At 44.7% G+C, this 15,761-nt stretch overlaps 1 protein-coding gene across 1 annotated transcript; it reads left to right on the top strand.

Moving 5' to 3' along the window:
* The first annotated feature begins 210 nt into the window (after nt 1-210).
* Nucleotides 211-14,881, top strand: LOC149323465 (solute carrier family 25 member 33-like). The gene is made up of 7 exons (XM_089488970.1): nt 211-294; nt 9,747-9,923; nt 10,058-10,135; nt 11,264-11,364; nt 13,628-13,694; nt 14,241-14,524; nt 14,685-14,881. Exons 1-7 carry the CDS (start codon nt 248-250, stop codon nt 14,879-14,881), a joined length of 951 nt encoding a protein of 316 aa, XP_089345096.1. The 5' UTR covers nt 211-247.
* The last annotated feature ends 880 nt before the right edge of the window (nt 14,882-15,761 follow it).

Genomic DNA, 15,761 nt, shown 5'->3' with positions numbered 1-15,761 from the left:
GATCCTGTCCTCTGGGGTATTAGCTACTCCTCCTAGTTTGGCGTCATCTGCAAATTTGATAAGCATGGGGTCTCTCTTCTTCTCTTCCAGCTCTAGGGTTCCCAGCAGGGTCTGCCCCTGGGGAGGCTGGGGGTGGGTCTTGTCCAGGGGGCGTCTCCTCTTCCTGATGCTGCTGCTGCTGCTGCTGCTGCAAGGCCAGTGAGGACTGGGGCTGAAGCGTTGGCTTTGGTCTGGGAGAGTCCCAGGGATGCCTTCCCGGCGAGGGAACCCTGTGCTGCACCTCGTGGCCGGAGGGTGAGTGGATCCTGCAGGAGGAGGGACAGGGCTCCAGGTCCTCCAGATCCCCTAAAGGGAGGACGGCCCGGGGAAGTGAGGGCCTGGCCAAAGCAAAGCTCAGAAGGACACTCAACATAAATCCCTAGGGACGGGACGTACTAAAACAAAGGACAGTACTTGCCCACGGGCAAGTAAGAACTATGTTTCCCTAAGGGCAAGTAAACCCTATGTTTCTTTATGGGCAGGCAATCTGCAATGATTCTCGATGGGCAAGCAATCTCCATTATTCCTTATGGGCAAGCAATCTCCCATTATTTCTTATGGGCAAGCAATCTCCAATGAATCTCTATGGGCAAGCAATCTCCATTATTCCTTATGGGCATGCAATCTCCATTATTCCTTATGGGCAAGCAATCTCCCATTATTTCCTATGGGCAAGCAATCTCCCATTATTTCCTATGGGCAAGCAATCTCCCATTATTTCCTATGGGCAAGCAATCTCCCATTATTTCTTATGGGTAAGCAATCTCCAATGAATCTCTATGGGCAAGCAATCTCCATTATTCCTTATGGGCATGCAGTCTCCATTATTCCTTATGGGCAAGCAATCTCCCATTATTTCCTATGGGCAAGCAATCTCCCATTATTTCCTATGGGCAAGCAATCTCCCATTATTTCCTATGGGCAAGCAATCTCCCATTATTTCTTATGGGCAAGCAATCTCCAATGAATCTCTATGGGCAAGCAATCTCCATTATTCCTTATGGGCATGCAGTCTCCATTATTCCTTATGGGCAAGCAATCTCCCATTATTTCCTATGGGCAAGCAATCTCCCATTATTTCCTATGGGCAAGCAATCTCCCATTATTTCCTATGGGCAAGCAATCTCCCATTATTTCTTATGGGCAAGCAATCTCCAATGAATCTCTATGGGCAAGCAATCTCCATTATTCCTTATGGGCATGCAATCTCCCATTATTTCCTATGGGCAAGCAATCTCCATTATTACTTATGGGCAAGCAATCTCCCATTATTTCCTATGGGCAAGCAATCTCCCATTATTTCCTATGGGCAAGCAATCTCCCATTATTTCCTATGGGCAAGCAATCTCCCATTATTTCCTATGGGCAAGCAATCTCCCATTATTTCCTATGGGCAAGCAATCTCCATTATTTCTTATGGGCATGCAATCTCCCATTATTTCCTATGGGCAAGCAATATCCCATTATTTCCTATGGGCAAGCAATCTCCCATTATTTCCTATGGGCAAGCAATCTCCAATGCTTTCCCTATGGGCAAGTACTGTCCTTTGTTTTAGTACGACCCTCTGGGGACTCCTCCTGGGCAGAAAGTGGGAATGGAGGGCCTGTCCTGGAAAAGGAGGATCTCTGGTCACCCTGAGTTTAGGACCTCCTTTGGTGACTCCTCCTGGGCAGAAGGTGGGAATGGAGGACATGTCCGGGGAAAGCAGGATCACCATTCACTCTGAGTGGAGGACCTTTGGGGATTCCTCCTGGGCAGAAGGTGGGAATGGAGGACGTGTCCAGGGAAAGGAGGATCTCTGGTCACCCTGAGTTGTTGTGTGCCTTCAGATCCTAAGGCTGGGCTCGCCAGAAGTCCTGGGGTTTTCTTGGAAAGATGTAGTCAGAAGGGGTCTGCCATCGCCTTGCCCTGAGGAGGCTGAGAGAGTGTGACTTGCCCAAGGGGGGCAAGTGAGTTTCCCTGTTCGATCCTGGGATCAAACCCTGGTCTCCAGAGTGGATCTGCAGTATATAAACCGTGAAGAACCACTGGTCTGGAGGAACATTTTGTCCAACACTCAGACCTCTAGGCCACATGGCTTACAGAAAATGGCAAAGCCTGTTGTTGAGTCTTGTTAGCTCAACTCTTTAAGTTGGGGACCATTTTCAGAATTCAGCTCAGTGTCCATTGATTCCCTTAATGGCTGCATCCACACTGCAGAAATAATCCAGTTTGACACCACTTTAGTTGCCCTGGCTCAATACTTTTGTTTCTGGTCTTTCCTGATACTTGGCGCTCCATGGGTCGGAAGGTGTTGCACAGTGTTCCTGGGACCCAGTCCATGTTGTTTCAGGTTATCCCATTTTCTAGCAAAGTGTTCCTCTTTTTTAACCTGGAAAAATTCTGTATCATTGTATGATGGTAGTGCGCAAGCAGACAAAATGTTCCTCCAGACCAGTGGTTCTTAACCTTTTATAGAATGCAGATCCCCATTATATACCTTTTGTTGCTGTAGACCACCAAGACCTAAGATCTAAAACCATAAAGTGCAACAAATATTTATTTTGAATTGCTAAATACATATTTAAAGTTGCGGGATGTGCAGTGAAAGACTTTATTAAATTAAATATCCCCCAACTTGAGCTGACTAGATCTTGTTTCCTCACTTTCCTCATCCTTGTCCTTTACTGTTTTTGTATCAGTAGTAGTGTCAAGTAGTGCAAGGAGTTGGGATGCTGCTTGCCAGGCATGTGTATGTGCGCACATGAGATGCAGAGCAATCCAGCTTGCTTCTCATTCCTTTGTCCAGTGGCATCCCTGTGGTTGCTGTCACCAACCAGGGGCAGTGGGGAGGCAGCAGGGGAGAGGGCAGAATGCATGGCTTGCCTGCTGCCGCCGCCGCCCCAGCCAACCCATCACCACTTGGCAAAACTGCTGCTGGGGGGGGGGGGGGGGCATGCTGCAGCCTCTGGACAGCCATTCAGGGTCTGGCATGATGCTTAGGTGAGCAGCTGCACCAAAGCCAAACCAAAGGCAGTTTGCAGTGTTGTGGCCTCCCAATGGCCATTTGGGATCTGACATGACTACTGGGGGGAACAGCTGCACTGGACCCCAAATGAAAGACATTGCCCCCCCCCAACAGTGCCCACTGCTTGAGGAGGCAATGCTGTGACTCCCAGAGGGCCATTTGGGGTTCAGGCACAAGTAGCCACGTTGGACCCCAAATGAAAGGCCTTGTGCGCACACACACACACACACACACAGCAGCATCCACTGCTTTTGCAGGGGCAGTGCTGCAGCCTCTGGAGGGCCATTTATGGTCTCACAAATGTCACACAAGCCGCACTGGGTGTACCTCCTCTAGGGTGTCACTCAGTAAGGACCGTACTCCCTGCCCCCTCTAGTGACTCCACCCCTGCCCTATGCACTATTGCGACGACTGGGCAGGGGTGAGGTTCCTAAAGGCTGAACCTCACACAAACACGTGAGCACACACAAGCACATGTAATATACACTCCCTCTCTCACAGACCTCCAGAGTAGGGCTCCCTCTGCTCTAGAACTGCTGGTTACTCAAGCCACCCACCTGCCTCTTGCCATCTCCTTTTGCCTCTGATTCTGTGCACACCAAAAGTCACAAAGGCTGTCTTTTTGCACAACACAGGTTTTATGTTATGTTCAGAGAGCATTAAGTGTGGGGATGAGAGACACAGACTCATGGCAGGAGCAGGTCAGCAGAAGCGCTGCCTGGGAGTCCCAATCCTAACAGCATAACATGGTTGCTTAGAATCATAGAATCCTAGAGTTGGAAGAGATCCCAAGGGCCATCCAGTCCAACCCCCTGTCATGCAGGAAATCACAATCAAATCATCCCTGACAGATGGCCATCCAGCCTCTGTTTAAAGACCTCCAGGAAAGGAGACTCTCTGAGGAAGAGTGTTCCACTGTCGAACAGCCCTTACTGTCAGGAAGTTCCTCCTAATGTTGAGGTGGAATCTCTTTTCCTGTAGCTTGCATTCATTGCTCCGGGTCCTGTTCTCTGGAGCAGGAGAAAACAAGCTTGATTCTATCATATCACCTCTTAACTGTCTCTTCTTCAGGCTAAACATGCCTAGTTCCCTAAGTGTCTTCTCATAGGGTTTCATGGTTTCCAGGCCTTTAACCAGTCGCTCTTCTCTGGACACTCTCCGGCTTGTCCACATCCTTTTTGAACTGCTTGAACACATCCTTCAGGGGACCTTTATGAGATGCGGCCACTGAAGCTTGGCCACGTTTTGCTTGAGGGCAGCAGGTGAAAGGAGGCAGGTGGGCAGGAGCCAGCAAGCAAGGAGGAAGGCCTGGCTGACCTGCAAGGACTTGTTTGGCCAAGGTGCCTGCTGCAAGTTGTCCCAGCAGAAGGGTGAAAGACAGAGACCTGGTTGCCCAGGTGGCAGACCTGGTTGCCCATGGGGCCGAAAAATCCATGGAAAGTGGACACCCATCATCCTAGCCAGTCTTCTGCCTGGTTGTGCCCACATTGTGCAAAGTCATATGAAGTGAGAGGTGCTACCACCTCTCCTGTTCCTTCACCTTCCTCCTCTTCTCTTCCTTCTCTCTTCATTCCAGGGCTTTCCAACCTTTCCCCTGAGGAATGATAACATTTCTTCAAGCCTTTGTGGATCTCTGTGAGGACATTGTGAATCCACAGAGTGGGGGGAATCTTTTTTCTCTCTGCAGAATGTTGGCTAGAGAGTTAGCTGCAATTATTTGTTTGCACACCCATCATTTCTGACCCCCTCACTCCTCCCATTCCAGAGGCAGATTCTTTTCACACACTTACAATTCTAGTGAGGAATGGGACACATTTAGGGGTTCTTTCTTGGAGCCGTCAACTTTATTTTTGTAGGGCAGTGTGTAGAGTGTGTGAGAGGGAGATCAGGATTGCCATACAATGAAATTTATGATTCTCTCCATTCAGACTAGCCCTCTGGTTGGAAAGACAAATACAGTAACTACTACCTTCAAGGCAGGCATTGTATTATAGGAATTGCTGTATCCAATGGAAACAGTTTCCATGGTGCATTTTAACAAAATATTTGCTGCTTTTAAAGGAAATTGTTCCTCTGCTTTCTTGTCCTCGTTTTATGTATTTATTTTCAACATATATGTGTATACGTTTAAAGATTTATGTATTCAGCACAATTTCTTGGGTGATTTATACAGTTTATATTATACAACGATGCAGATAGAGCAAGCCAAGGTGGCCATCCAACCTCACTTTAGAAACCTCTGTCAAATGAGAATCCGTCACTTTCTGAGCCCGTTCCTCTGCCAAACTAAACCAAAAGTGGGGACCATACCATTTATGAACAGATAAAAGCTGAAAATATTTCAAAAATGAGCATAGAGGATCCAGATATACAGGTACACCTCAGTTAATGAACTATATCCATGGATTCTTTATCCACGGATTCAAGCATCCATGGCTTGAAAATATTCAAAAAATATGAATTTCAAAGAGCAAACCTGATTGGATTATTACTCTGGAGACCAGGGTTTGATTCCCAGCTCAGCCATGAAACCCACTGTGTGATCTTAGGCAAGTCACAGTCTCTCAGCCTCGGGGAAAAACCCCTCTGAACACACCTTGCCAAGAAAGCCCCATGATAGGTACACCTTAGGGTTGCTGTAAGTTGGAAATGACTTGAAGGTACATAATAACAGTAATTGCTTCTTTTGAAATGCTGGTGTTCTTAAGAAATTTTTGAAGAACAAGAGAGGCTGATTAGATGAGGACAAATGTTGTTCCCATCTTCAAAAGGGCAAAAGAAAAAAAAAACATTAAAAAACAAAACAGACCATGGTAAAAGGGACCATATTTTCCCCCAAAATGCCATTGGGGTAAATTTATTGTTCCAGCCCATGTGACAAAAACATGTCCCGTGTTTTCAGCAAATTATGATGTGACAAAACAGTCAGTTGGTTGGAGCCATTTATATATTTCTAACCCTAAGACATGCACTAGAACCTAATGGAATCAGAAATATTCCACCTAAGAGGTCTTGTGGTTTTTTAACTCTATCTGTATCACTTCAAGGGGTAGGGACAGGTGTCCGGACAAAGCTTTTGTTGTTTTGAATTAAAAGAACACCTATGATTTTTAACAGAAACGGTGTTGCTTACATTGCTCTCTCTGTTCCCTGCATGCACACATGCACACACAAAGGCTGGTAGCTATTTAAAACAAATGTTCTTCATACCATAAAACAATAACATTATTATCAATACAATGCAGTTAGTCAACTCTTCATAAAAACATACAACACTAACAGAGGTGAGATATTTTACAGCAGGTTTGGTGGATAGGCTCGCCAGAATACTGTAAATAAATAAATATATATTCTATGTGATAACCTCTTTGCACCATGTGAATAGTGTCCCTCCAGTCCTGCTCCCGCTTAGGCTGCTCCTTCATGCTGTAGGTTGGTTTTCCTGGCCCAGTCCTCTCTGTTCACCTGCATACACTTTGGATTTCCTACCTATTATTATTATTATTATTATTATTATTATTATTATTATTATTACCTCACTATGTCCCCATCCCTCACTAGCATTTTGCCCTGCCTGTCTCTAAACTCCAAGTTAGAGCATGACTCAAATCAAAGTGATTGCTCATTTCCCTCCCAGTCAAAGTAACTACACACCCTCCTTTTCCAGAACATATCCTATATCATCAGCATCAGCATCATGGAAATCATAGAGTTGGAAGAGACCACAAGAGCCATATCCTGCTCTTTTCCCAGAACTGGGTCCCGGAGCAGCTCACAATAAAAGATAAAACACTGTAAAACAATGCAACACCCCAGCCTGATCTTTAAAAAATTTCTGTTTTAAGAGGCTGTCTGCATAAGAAGGTCTTAACCTGCCAGCAGAAGGACAACGAGGAAGGGGCCATACTGGTCAGGAAGGGACCATACTGGTCTCCCTGTACAGAAATTTGCACAGTCTAGGGGTAGCCACCGAGAAGACCCTCTCTCTTACTCTTCAACCTTTTTGTCCAGGAAGCATTCCAAAAGCTCTCCATTTTGAGCATGGCTAAGAAGCATGAATTTACATTTCTGTGGGTGTTTGTGCTTTTATTTGGTCGTGTCCTCCATTTTTATTGACAGTCCTACATTTTGTGGTGCCTTGTCCTCCTTTGCAGCGATGGCATCTGGTCACCCAGCCTTGTTTTTCCTCCATTTCACAGCTGGTCCTCCTTCCCTTAGTTAGGATTTTATCACACTGGGGCAAATTTTGGCATTAAAGAGAGATTAAAGCACATTTAAAGTATCCCACAAATAAAGCAAAAATGGTGAGTAATTGTGCAAATGATTATCACACAATTGCGCAAATACACTTGGCCCTCCGATTTTGCGGGGGATCGGTTTCGGAACCCCCCCCCAAAAAAAGCCTTGCACTTATTCAAGCCCCATAGGCTTGAATGGAGCACGCCCCCATGCGTGCGGCAAGGGTGTGCACACCATTTCAAATAGCAGAGGTCACCCCTCTATGTATCTTCAAGGGTGCGGATCTGAGATCTGCGCATTAGGAGGGGTGACTGTAAAGTGATATGGAAAATGCATTGTCACTGAAATCCTGAAAGTAAAAAGATGCTCGTTAATGCTTCTTTGTGACCACTTTAATGATGGGTCTTGTGCGATGTCGTGTGAAACCATTTTGTGTAATTATGCAACTTTCCAGGATATTCATGGTTTAAACTCCCAATCTCCTTCATGTAATAAATTCCTTAGACCCCACAGGGCCATGGAGGTCAGTGCTCTTTGTGCTTTTCCTCCCTCCCCTCTAGCCATAACCCTGCCCAACCTGCCCAGAGGAAGACAGGGCATGTGAAGGAGTGGGTATCAGATTCTTCTACTTCTACTTGTGCTTCTTGCTTTTGTTATTCTCCTACTCAAGGGGGAGGGCAGGTAAATAGGCCATGAGCCAGGAGGGAGGCAGGCCAGGAGGCCTTGGCTATTGGTCTTGCAGGGCTGTCTGGAGTTGGGGGTCTTGGCAGCTGCCAGTGATGTCATTTGAGAAGGATTAGCATCTTGGGCATCTGCTGAGGGGATCCTCTTCCCAGTAAATTAATCTGAGCTAGAGGAATCTGTGAATTGCAAGACAGATATAGCAGTCCCTATCTGTTTGAACACCAGCAGCTTCCTTGGTACACCTAGCTAAGGAGCAAATTCAGAAGAGCATGTTCTCCAGCCTTAGGTGAGGCAGTTTGGGGAGTTAGGTATCTTTGCACTGGATTGAGAGTGGGATGAACCAGAGTAGTGTAGTGCTTGCACTGGGATGTGCCAGGGAATATAGTGGATTGGGCAAGTCCATTATGCAACAATGTTCATGACATTTGGCCCTCCCCCCATCTTCCTCCTCTGGACTTTAGCACACTGGGCAGCTTTGTTCAGAACAGGTTGGAATCAAGACGTCAGCAACTGATAGCTGCAAACCCAGATGATGCAATTGTGACGCACATCCATACAGAAATAGTAGTATGTGAGGAGGAGAGGAGTGGTGAGAGCTTCTGTCCCAGTTTGGACAGCAGTTCCAGTTGAAAACTTGATACTGTTTTCAGATATTTATATTGCTCATACACATAGCCAGGTATCCTGTAATTATAGTCTTTAACCAAAAGCAGTCTTTGCTTTAATGGGTTTAAAGCACAAGCTGCTGTTGCCATTGTGTTGTGCTGACAGCCTTCCCTTACACAAATGTTTGGCCACCATGTGAGCATTAATGCTGGACTAAGGAGGCCTCCCGAAGTGTGGCTTCTCTATGACTTGTTAAGCCCATGTGGAGATGTGGGCTGCATGGTACATCAGAAGTTACATCACATCATTTCTAGTTGCCAGTTTCAGCTAGGGGTTGGGAGAGTGAAAAAGTAAATCATCACATTTACTATCAGTATTCTGTCACTTGAAAGCAAATATTGCTAACATTAAGCTAGAAACTGTCTTGAAAAGAATTGACATGTTTAGGGAACACCCAGAAGCCCCCCCCCCCAAAAAAAAGCAGGAGTTAGGGGCCACATACAGCCCATGGGCTATACTGACCCCACCATTTAAAAAAAAAAAGCAGAAATTGGTATTTGTATAGTTAACAAACTGTAGCAAGAGCAGAATGTTTTGCTTCATCTCTCCTCCATCTCTGGATCACTAATAATTTAAAGGACACTGTCCTGAGTTGGTGATGTTTACTGTTCCATTGGGAAACACATAGTCCTTTGCAAGATCCAAGATAGTTGGCATACATGCATCTGTTGCATATACACATCTGCACAGCAAGCACATGTTTGCCACTCAGTGCTTGTTCATAGAATCATAGTGTTGGAAGAGACCACAAGGGCCATCCAGTCCAACCCCCTGCCATGCAGGAAATCTAAATCAAAGCATCCCCGACAGATGGCCATCCAGCCTCTGTTTGAAGACCTCTAAGGAAGGAGACTCCATCACACTCCAAGGGAGTTGTGTCACTCTGGTTCTCTGAGCTGTATAGATTTGTTTTCCTCCCAAATACCCATTTGCCACATATTAGCCTGTATGTGTTTAGGCATTTGCTCTAAAATGTAGTGTACGGAGAGCCTCTGAAAAGCATGGAAAGATATGTTTCCATAGAGCAGAATTGTTGTCATAAGAGATCCTCCCAACACCACCTGGGGAAACAGGTGCTTGACTCTGGACCTCCTTTTTCTCCCTTCCCAGATTAGGTGGCACGGCTGGAGCCATCTTGACCTGCCCACTGGAGGTGGTGAAGACTCGCTTGCAGGCTTCCCCTTGGGTCCTGAGGCCCCTATGCTTACCAGCAGTAGAACTACCAGGGGTGAACGGAGCCCTGATCCGCCCTGGGATCCCCTCAGAAGGGATCCTTCAGCTCTTGAGGTAAGAAGGGACCAAGGAAGGGTGCCAGGTAGGAAGGAGAAGCCTTCCTTCATTACCCTCATTAGGGGAGGCAGCTCTTTCTTCACCTGAAGGGATAGGGCACACAATAACCTTTTTCTTTTCTTTTTTCACAGATCCATTCTAGAAAAGGAAGGAATCCGCTCCCTGTTCCGAGGCCTGGGACCTAATCTTATTGGAGTTGCCCCTTCTAGGTAAAATTGCCCTGTGAGGAAGACTCTGTTACCTAAAATGCCAGTGGAGAGGACATCCACAAGCAATATTTAATAGGTGAAATTTTATTACGTTGAGTGAAGCTGCTGAGAGGGCTTTGGACAACTAAAAGCAGGGGTCAAGCCTGTATATACAGGTATCAAGAAATGGAACTCCGGGATGCAAGGTCCAAATGTAGTTTTATTTATAACAGCAAAAGGGAAATCAACTTTCACACAAAAACACACACATACAGGAACTAGCGATATGAAAGGTGGTAGCAGATAGTGGTTTTCAGGACTGCAGAGGGTGATATTTACCTGATTCCAGAAGCAAAGGTTCCAGTCGGGGCATTCTGTGAATTGAAATGGCTCAGCAGCTGCCAGCAAATGCTGGAGTCAAGCGAGGTACTAGACCAAATTGGTAGTACCTGAGCAGGCATGCTTGTAAGCCAAAATGCATCCCAGGGATGTTTTGGGATTAAGGTGAAGTTCCCAGGTGGGGAGAATAGAACTGAAAGTCTGTAGATGGCTGGACAATCACCATGAATGTTGCTGGACAAAAGAGTCTCACTTCCAGAGGGAGGTAGCCAAACAGTAAATATACAGTACTTATTTATTTTAATGTTTAATGTCTTTCTCTCCACTCCCATGGAATACACACACACAAAAAACCCCAAGTGGAACTCAAGGTAGTACTGAATAAATATAAAGCAACAAACAAAAAGATCAAATATTAAAACAAAATTAAATTAAGGATGCATTTAAAACACAAATGGAAAATAGAGCCCTATGGAAAATGCAGCACCCAAGTGAGTCCCTTCCTCAGCAATTGTGAGTGGCCAAAAGCTTGCCTGGCATTTGAGTCCATCTATTTGATTATTAAGCATTTTTATACAAAATGTCACTCTGCTATTTATACTAACACTATTGTTAGTGCAGAATAGAAGATAGAAAATAATTTATGACTCAAATGAGCATTCTAGCCACTACAGAATTCACATTCTTATTGTAAAGAAATCATGGAAAGAAGCATTTTAAACCCCTAAAACTCCTGAAAACAAAAATTTAAAGCTAGATTTCAGTTGGAAAAGTAGTATAAATATATCTGAACCCCCTCCCTTTTTCTAGGGCCATATATTTTGCTGCATATTCACAGACGAAGGAGAAATTGAACACCGTGCTGGTGCCAGAGTCCAAGAAAGTCCATATGCTTTCGGCAGCTTGTGCAGGTAAATATGTGCCTCATAGAGAAGTACATTATAGTTTTACACAACCTCATGCATTGTGCCCTTCTTTTTCATGAAGAATGAAGATATTCTGCATGAAGACTAGCACATAATTTATATGGTTTTGGGAAAGTCATGGTTTCTGCACTGCAGAGGCATATGTGCACTCTTCATGAGTGTACACATGTATGGGGATTATCACGCAGAGCCTTACCATCCTTGAAATGTGGCTAAATCACCTGTAAAGCATGCAGGTGCTATAGCCAATCAAGCTCGCCTCCCATGATTTAATTGTCATTGAGGCGTCCCGCTCCTCTCCCATCAACAAAGCATTCATGGAGCAGCCATTTCTCCAACAACGGGAACTTCCGTTATTGGAGAAATGACTGCTACATAGGTCTCTCTTCTGGCTACCTACAAGGGGGTGCTGAAATGTTCTCCGCCCAAGCAAGAAGGGAATGACCTAGAGCCATGAGACTTACATGATATTCCGCATAGTCACCCTGAGGTTCAACTCACTTGGCACATCATTCAAGTTTCTTTAATATTAACAAAAAACAAAACAAAACACCTAATGTCTGGTTGCTGAATTACTGTTCTGCTGCTGCTCTGAATCATTCAAAACTTTCCTTCCTTTCAAACTGTTGTTAAGGCTTGAAAAAAGGAAATAGTCAGATGAATGAATGAATGAAAGTTTATTTCTAGACCGCTATTCCTTAGAGATCATAGCGGTTTACAAAATTTAATGGAGCAAGTTCTGATGAGTTGAGTGGATTGTCTATGCACTCAAGCCCCATTTTTTTCAAAACATCTACAGTGCTACCTCGGGTTACGAAATTAATTCGTTCCGCGGCGCCGTTCGTAACCCGATACATTTCGCAACCCGAAAAGGCTTTCCGTTAGCGCTGGAAAGCCGCTAGCCGCGCTTCGCATTTAAATTTCGCGCCGAAATGAATTTCGTAACCCGAAAAATCTTTCGTTACCCGGAACAGTTTTTTCCAATCTAACTTTTTCGTACCCCGGAAATTTCGTAACGCAATCAATTCGTATCCCGGGGTACCACTGTATTGTCTTGTCAGCCCTGTGAGCAGGTAAATCATCCTACAAAAAACACCTTTCCTTAGCTTCCCTCACTGTATTTCCTTCAATGCCTCCTTTAATTAGCATAAGTTGGAGAAGTATTCTGCATTAACTGTGTGGCCCTCCTGAAGATAGTCATCAAAACGCCTTCCTTTTGCCTTCTCAACATCTGTGGCTATGACCTTTATGCTGACCTTTTGAGTCTTCAATTACTTTGGCCGCCTTGTAGAACCTTAGTGCTGCCATTGCAAGGACTGTTGTTTGGTCTTTGGATCATAGGGATGTAACCATATTTCATCAATAGTGATGGGATATTGCAAAATATTATCACTGGATCACTCATAACTTTTGCAAAATCAACTTGGACATATCCATTGAATTTCATTTCTGGTTAGCATTTAAACATTTTAGCTCCCACTTGGCTGACAGCTTCTGCATAGCCAACTGCTCATGAATTATAAACCCAGTGTATTCCTGGGATATCTCTATTGTCTCAGCAATATTGTTTTTGCTGAGATTCACTGATCTGCTAAAATCAGATCATGAACATGATCAACCATTTCAGGAGCTGACACTTTTGAAGACCTCCCAGACCTTGCTGCATCGTCGGTCTCAAAATCTCCACAATGAAAGTTGGCACACCATTTCTTCACAATTTAGTATGATGGACACGTGTCACTCAATGTTTGCATCTTATACTCATGAATTTCCTTTAGGGTTTTCTTTTTCAGGAACTTCATGATGGCTAGGAGTTCAACACTTGAAAATTCCACATTTTTGTTGACATACTTCTGTCAATGATCTGAAAAAAAATTAGAAATTAGAGCTATGAACCGGCAAATTGGCAGTTTACAATACAAAAGAACACTCTTTTAAGCGACAGTGGCAAATTTTAGTTTCAAATTTTGGGAAGCAGGTTTCCCAAACTTTTCAGCACCCCTGCATCAGTATTTTTTTAGTTTGAAGCAACCCATTCTTATGTCAAAGGGCCTAAAATGAGGGTTAGGCCAAAGTGGGTAAGTGATTTCCAGCAAAGGGACGACAAAGTTAAAATTACATTCTATAGGAACTGTTTAACTTAAGCACTTTGAAGTGCCACTGACACCCATGAAAGTGGGTATGATATTCCATTCTCAGAAATTGTCCAGAAACCATCAAGTTTCATGTTCACATCTCCTCTCTGCAGGGGTCACTTCTGCCACCTTGACCAATCCTATCTGGCTGGTAAAGACAAGAATGCAACTGGAAGCCAGGTAAGGAAGTTAGAACTTTGCTAAGAAATTATTTTGGGGGCCAAATTTGTTCCTGCATGTCATGGAAAACCAGAAGACAAACAAGAAAAGTAATTGGCAAGCTGTACACTTGCTTCAGCTCTGCATAAGAACAGAAAATCCTCAGAATCTGGCCCTGTATACAGAATGCAGAAGTGGAAGTACCCCAGCTTTGTCTCCATCCATGGCCCTTAACTTACCAGTTAGACATGGACTGAGTAAAAATTTCCATAGATAGGCCTTCATTGCCTCATGTGTTTTTCTACCCCTCTTGATAACTACCCTTAGGATAAATTGTGCAAAATTGTAAACATTGCAGAATCTAGTGTATGCATAATAAAAAGAAACTATACGAAGTTACTTTATATGCATGACTTACACAAGGTTGCAGAATTTTGAGTACAAAGAAATCAGATTTGGGGCACACATTTTTATTGCATTTGTTAGCACAGAGGGCACAGAACTTGTGGTTATAGACAGAGGTGGGCAGGGGTGTTCCTAAGTGCTTTTGTTTCACTCTTTCTACAGGGCCAAAGGTGAGAGTTGCACAAGTGGCCTTCAATGTGCCATGAGAGTTTACCACACAGAAGGGCTGAGAGGCTTTTACCGTGGGATTACTGCTTCGTATGCTGGCGTCTCGGAAACCATAATCCATTTTGTTATCTATGAAGCACTGAAGCAGCGGCTGAGGGAGAATCAACCTTTCCTGGCTGCAGCCCTTCCCCTTCCACACAACAGCCAGGACTTCTGTGGGCTGATGGTGGCAGCAGCCATCTCCAAACTCTGTGCCTCATGCATTGCCTACCCACATGGTGAGTTGCTCTCATTTCTATGCTTTCCAAAAAAAAAAAGTCTAGACTGGATTGGGGGAGTGGGGCTGGGAATTAGTTTCCTGGCAGCTGCTCCCCCCAACCCTAGGATGAAAAGCGGTTTGCTCACCTCTGCTTTTTCTTTTCTTTCTGTTCTCTGCAGAAGTCATCCGGACAAGGCTGAGGGAAGAGGGCTCACGTTACCTCTCCTTTGTGCAAACACTGCAACTTGTAGTCAGGGAAGAAGGTCCCTCAGCTCTTTACCGTGGGCTCCTGCCCCATCTGATGCGCCAGATCCCCAATGCTGCTATTGTCATGGTCACTTATGAACTGGTCATTCACTTGGCAAGAAAAATGTGACCCTCCTTCTCCTTCCTGACAATCGGCTGAGGTTGCTCACAGCATTGAGGTATATACAGTGCCTTAATGTAATTCATGTGCCTCCCTTTTGGACAGCTGAGGATCAGCTGCCCTACTAGAAAAACCCCGAAGTCCAGTAGCCTCTCAATAATCCTTTGCTTGCCAAACCTAATAACTGATGAAGAACTTTGTGCTGGGCCTCTGTCAGATGCCAGAAAGCATCCACAGATGATGGCACATCCAAGGATCAGAGGTACAGCTGGAAATACATCAAGGAGAATCAACAATCCAGAAATCAAAGGGATCTACCAGAAATCATGTTCATAAGCAGGAAGACTTCAATGTCCCTGACAGGCTGGGTGCTAACATACTGGTTGTGTCATTCAGGGAAGAGACAATGTTCTGCTCTACTTCTCCAAGGGTTTGAGCCAGGCTGGCCAATTAGCGGAGCAGCTGCAGCTGGTTTGTAAGGGAAACAGTGGGAAATTCTGTGGGGAGTTAGGTAGTGCATATTTGTGAGTCTTGAAATTGAGATGTCCTACACCAGCACCACTCTGTGACTACAGTCTGACTCGACAAGGCTCTGCTTGAATGTTGACTTAATTTGCCTGATCAGGTAATTTGGCCTCTCTAGTTCACCTTATGGTTACCATAAGTCAGAAACAACTTGATTGCACATAACATCAAAAACAAGCAGGATGTGTATCTCTTTCTAATTCAGAAATCTTTCTCCTTGCTTTTGGTGAGAGCCACAATTGTGCATGGGATTAGAATGTTACCCGAGATGTAGGAGAACCAAGTTCTAGTCCCTTCTGTGACATGGATGACTGTGGACCAGTCACTGACCTACCTCAGGGTTATTGTGAGGATAAATGTGCAA

Source organism: Sceloporus occidentalis, unplaced genomic scaffold (genome assembly GCF_023333645.1).
Source record: "Sceloporus occidentalis isolate IW3139 unplaced genomic scaffold, rSceOcc1.0.p SCAF_1, whole genome shotgun sequence".
Lineage (NCBI taxonomy): Eukaryota > Metazoa > Chordata > Lepidosauria > Squamata > Phrynosomatidae > Sceloporus > Sceloporus occidentalis.
This window is presented reverse-complemented; position numbering and strand designations above follow the sequence as displayed.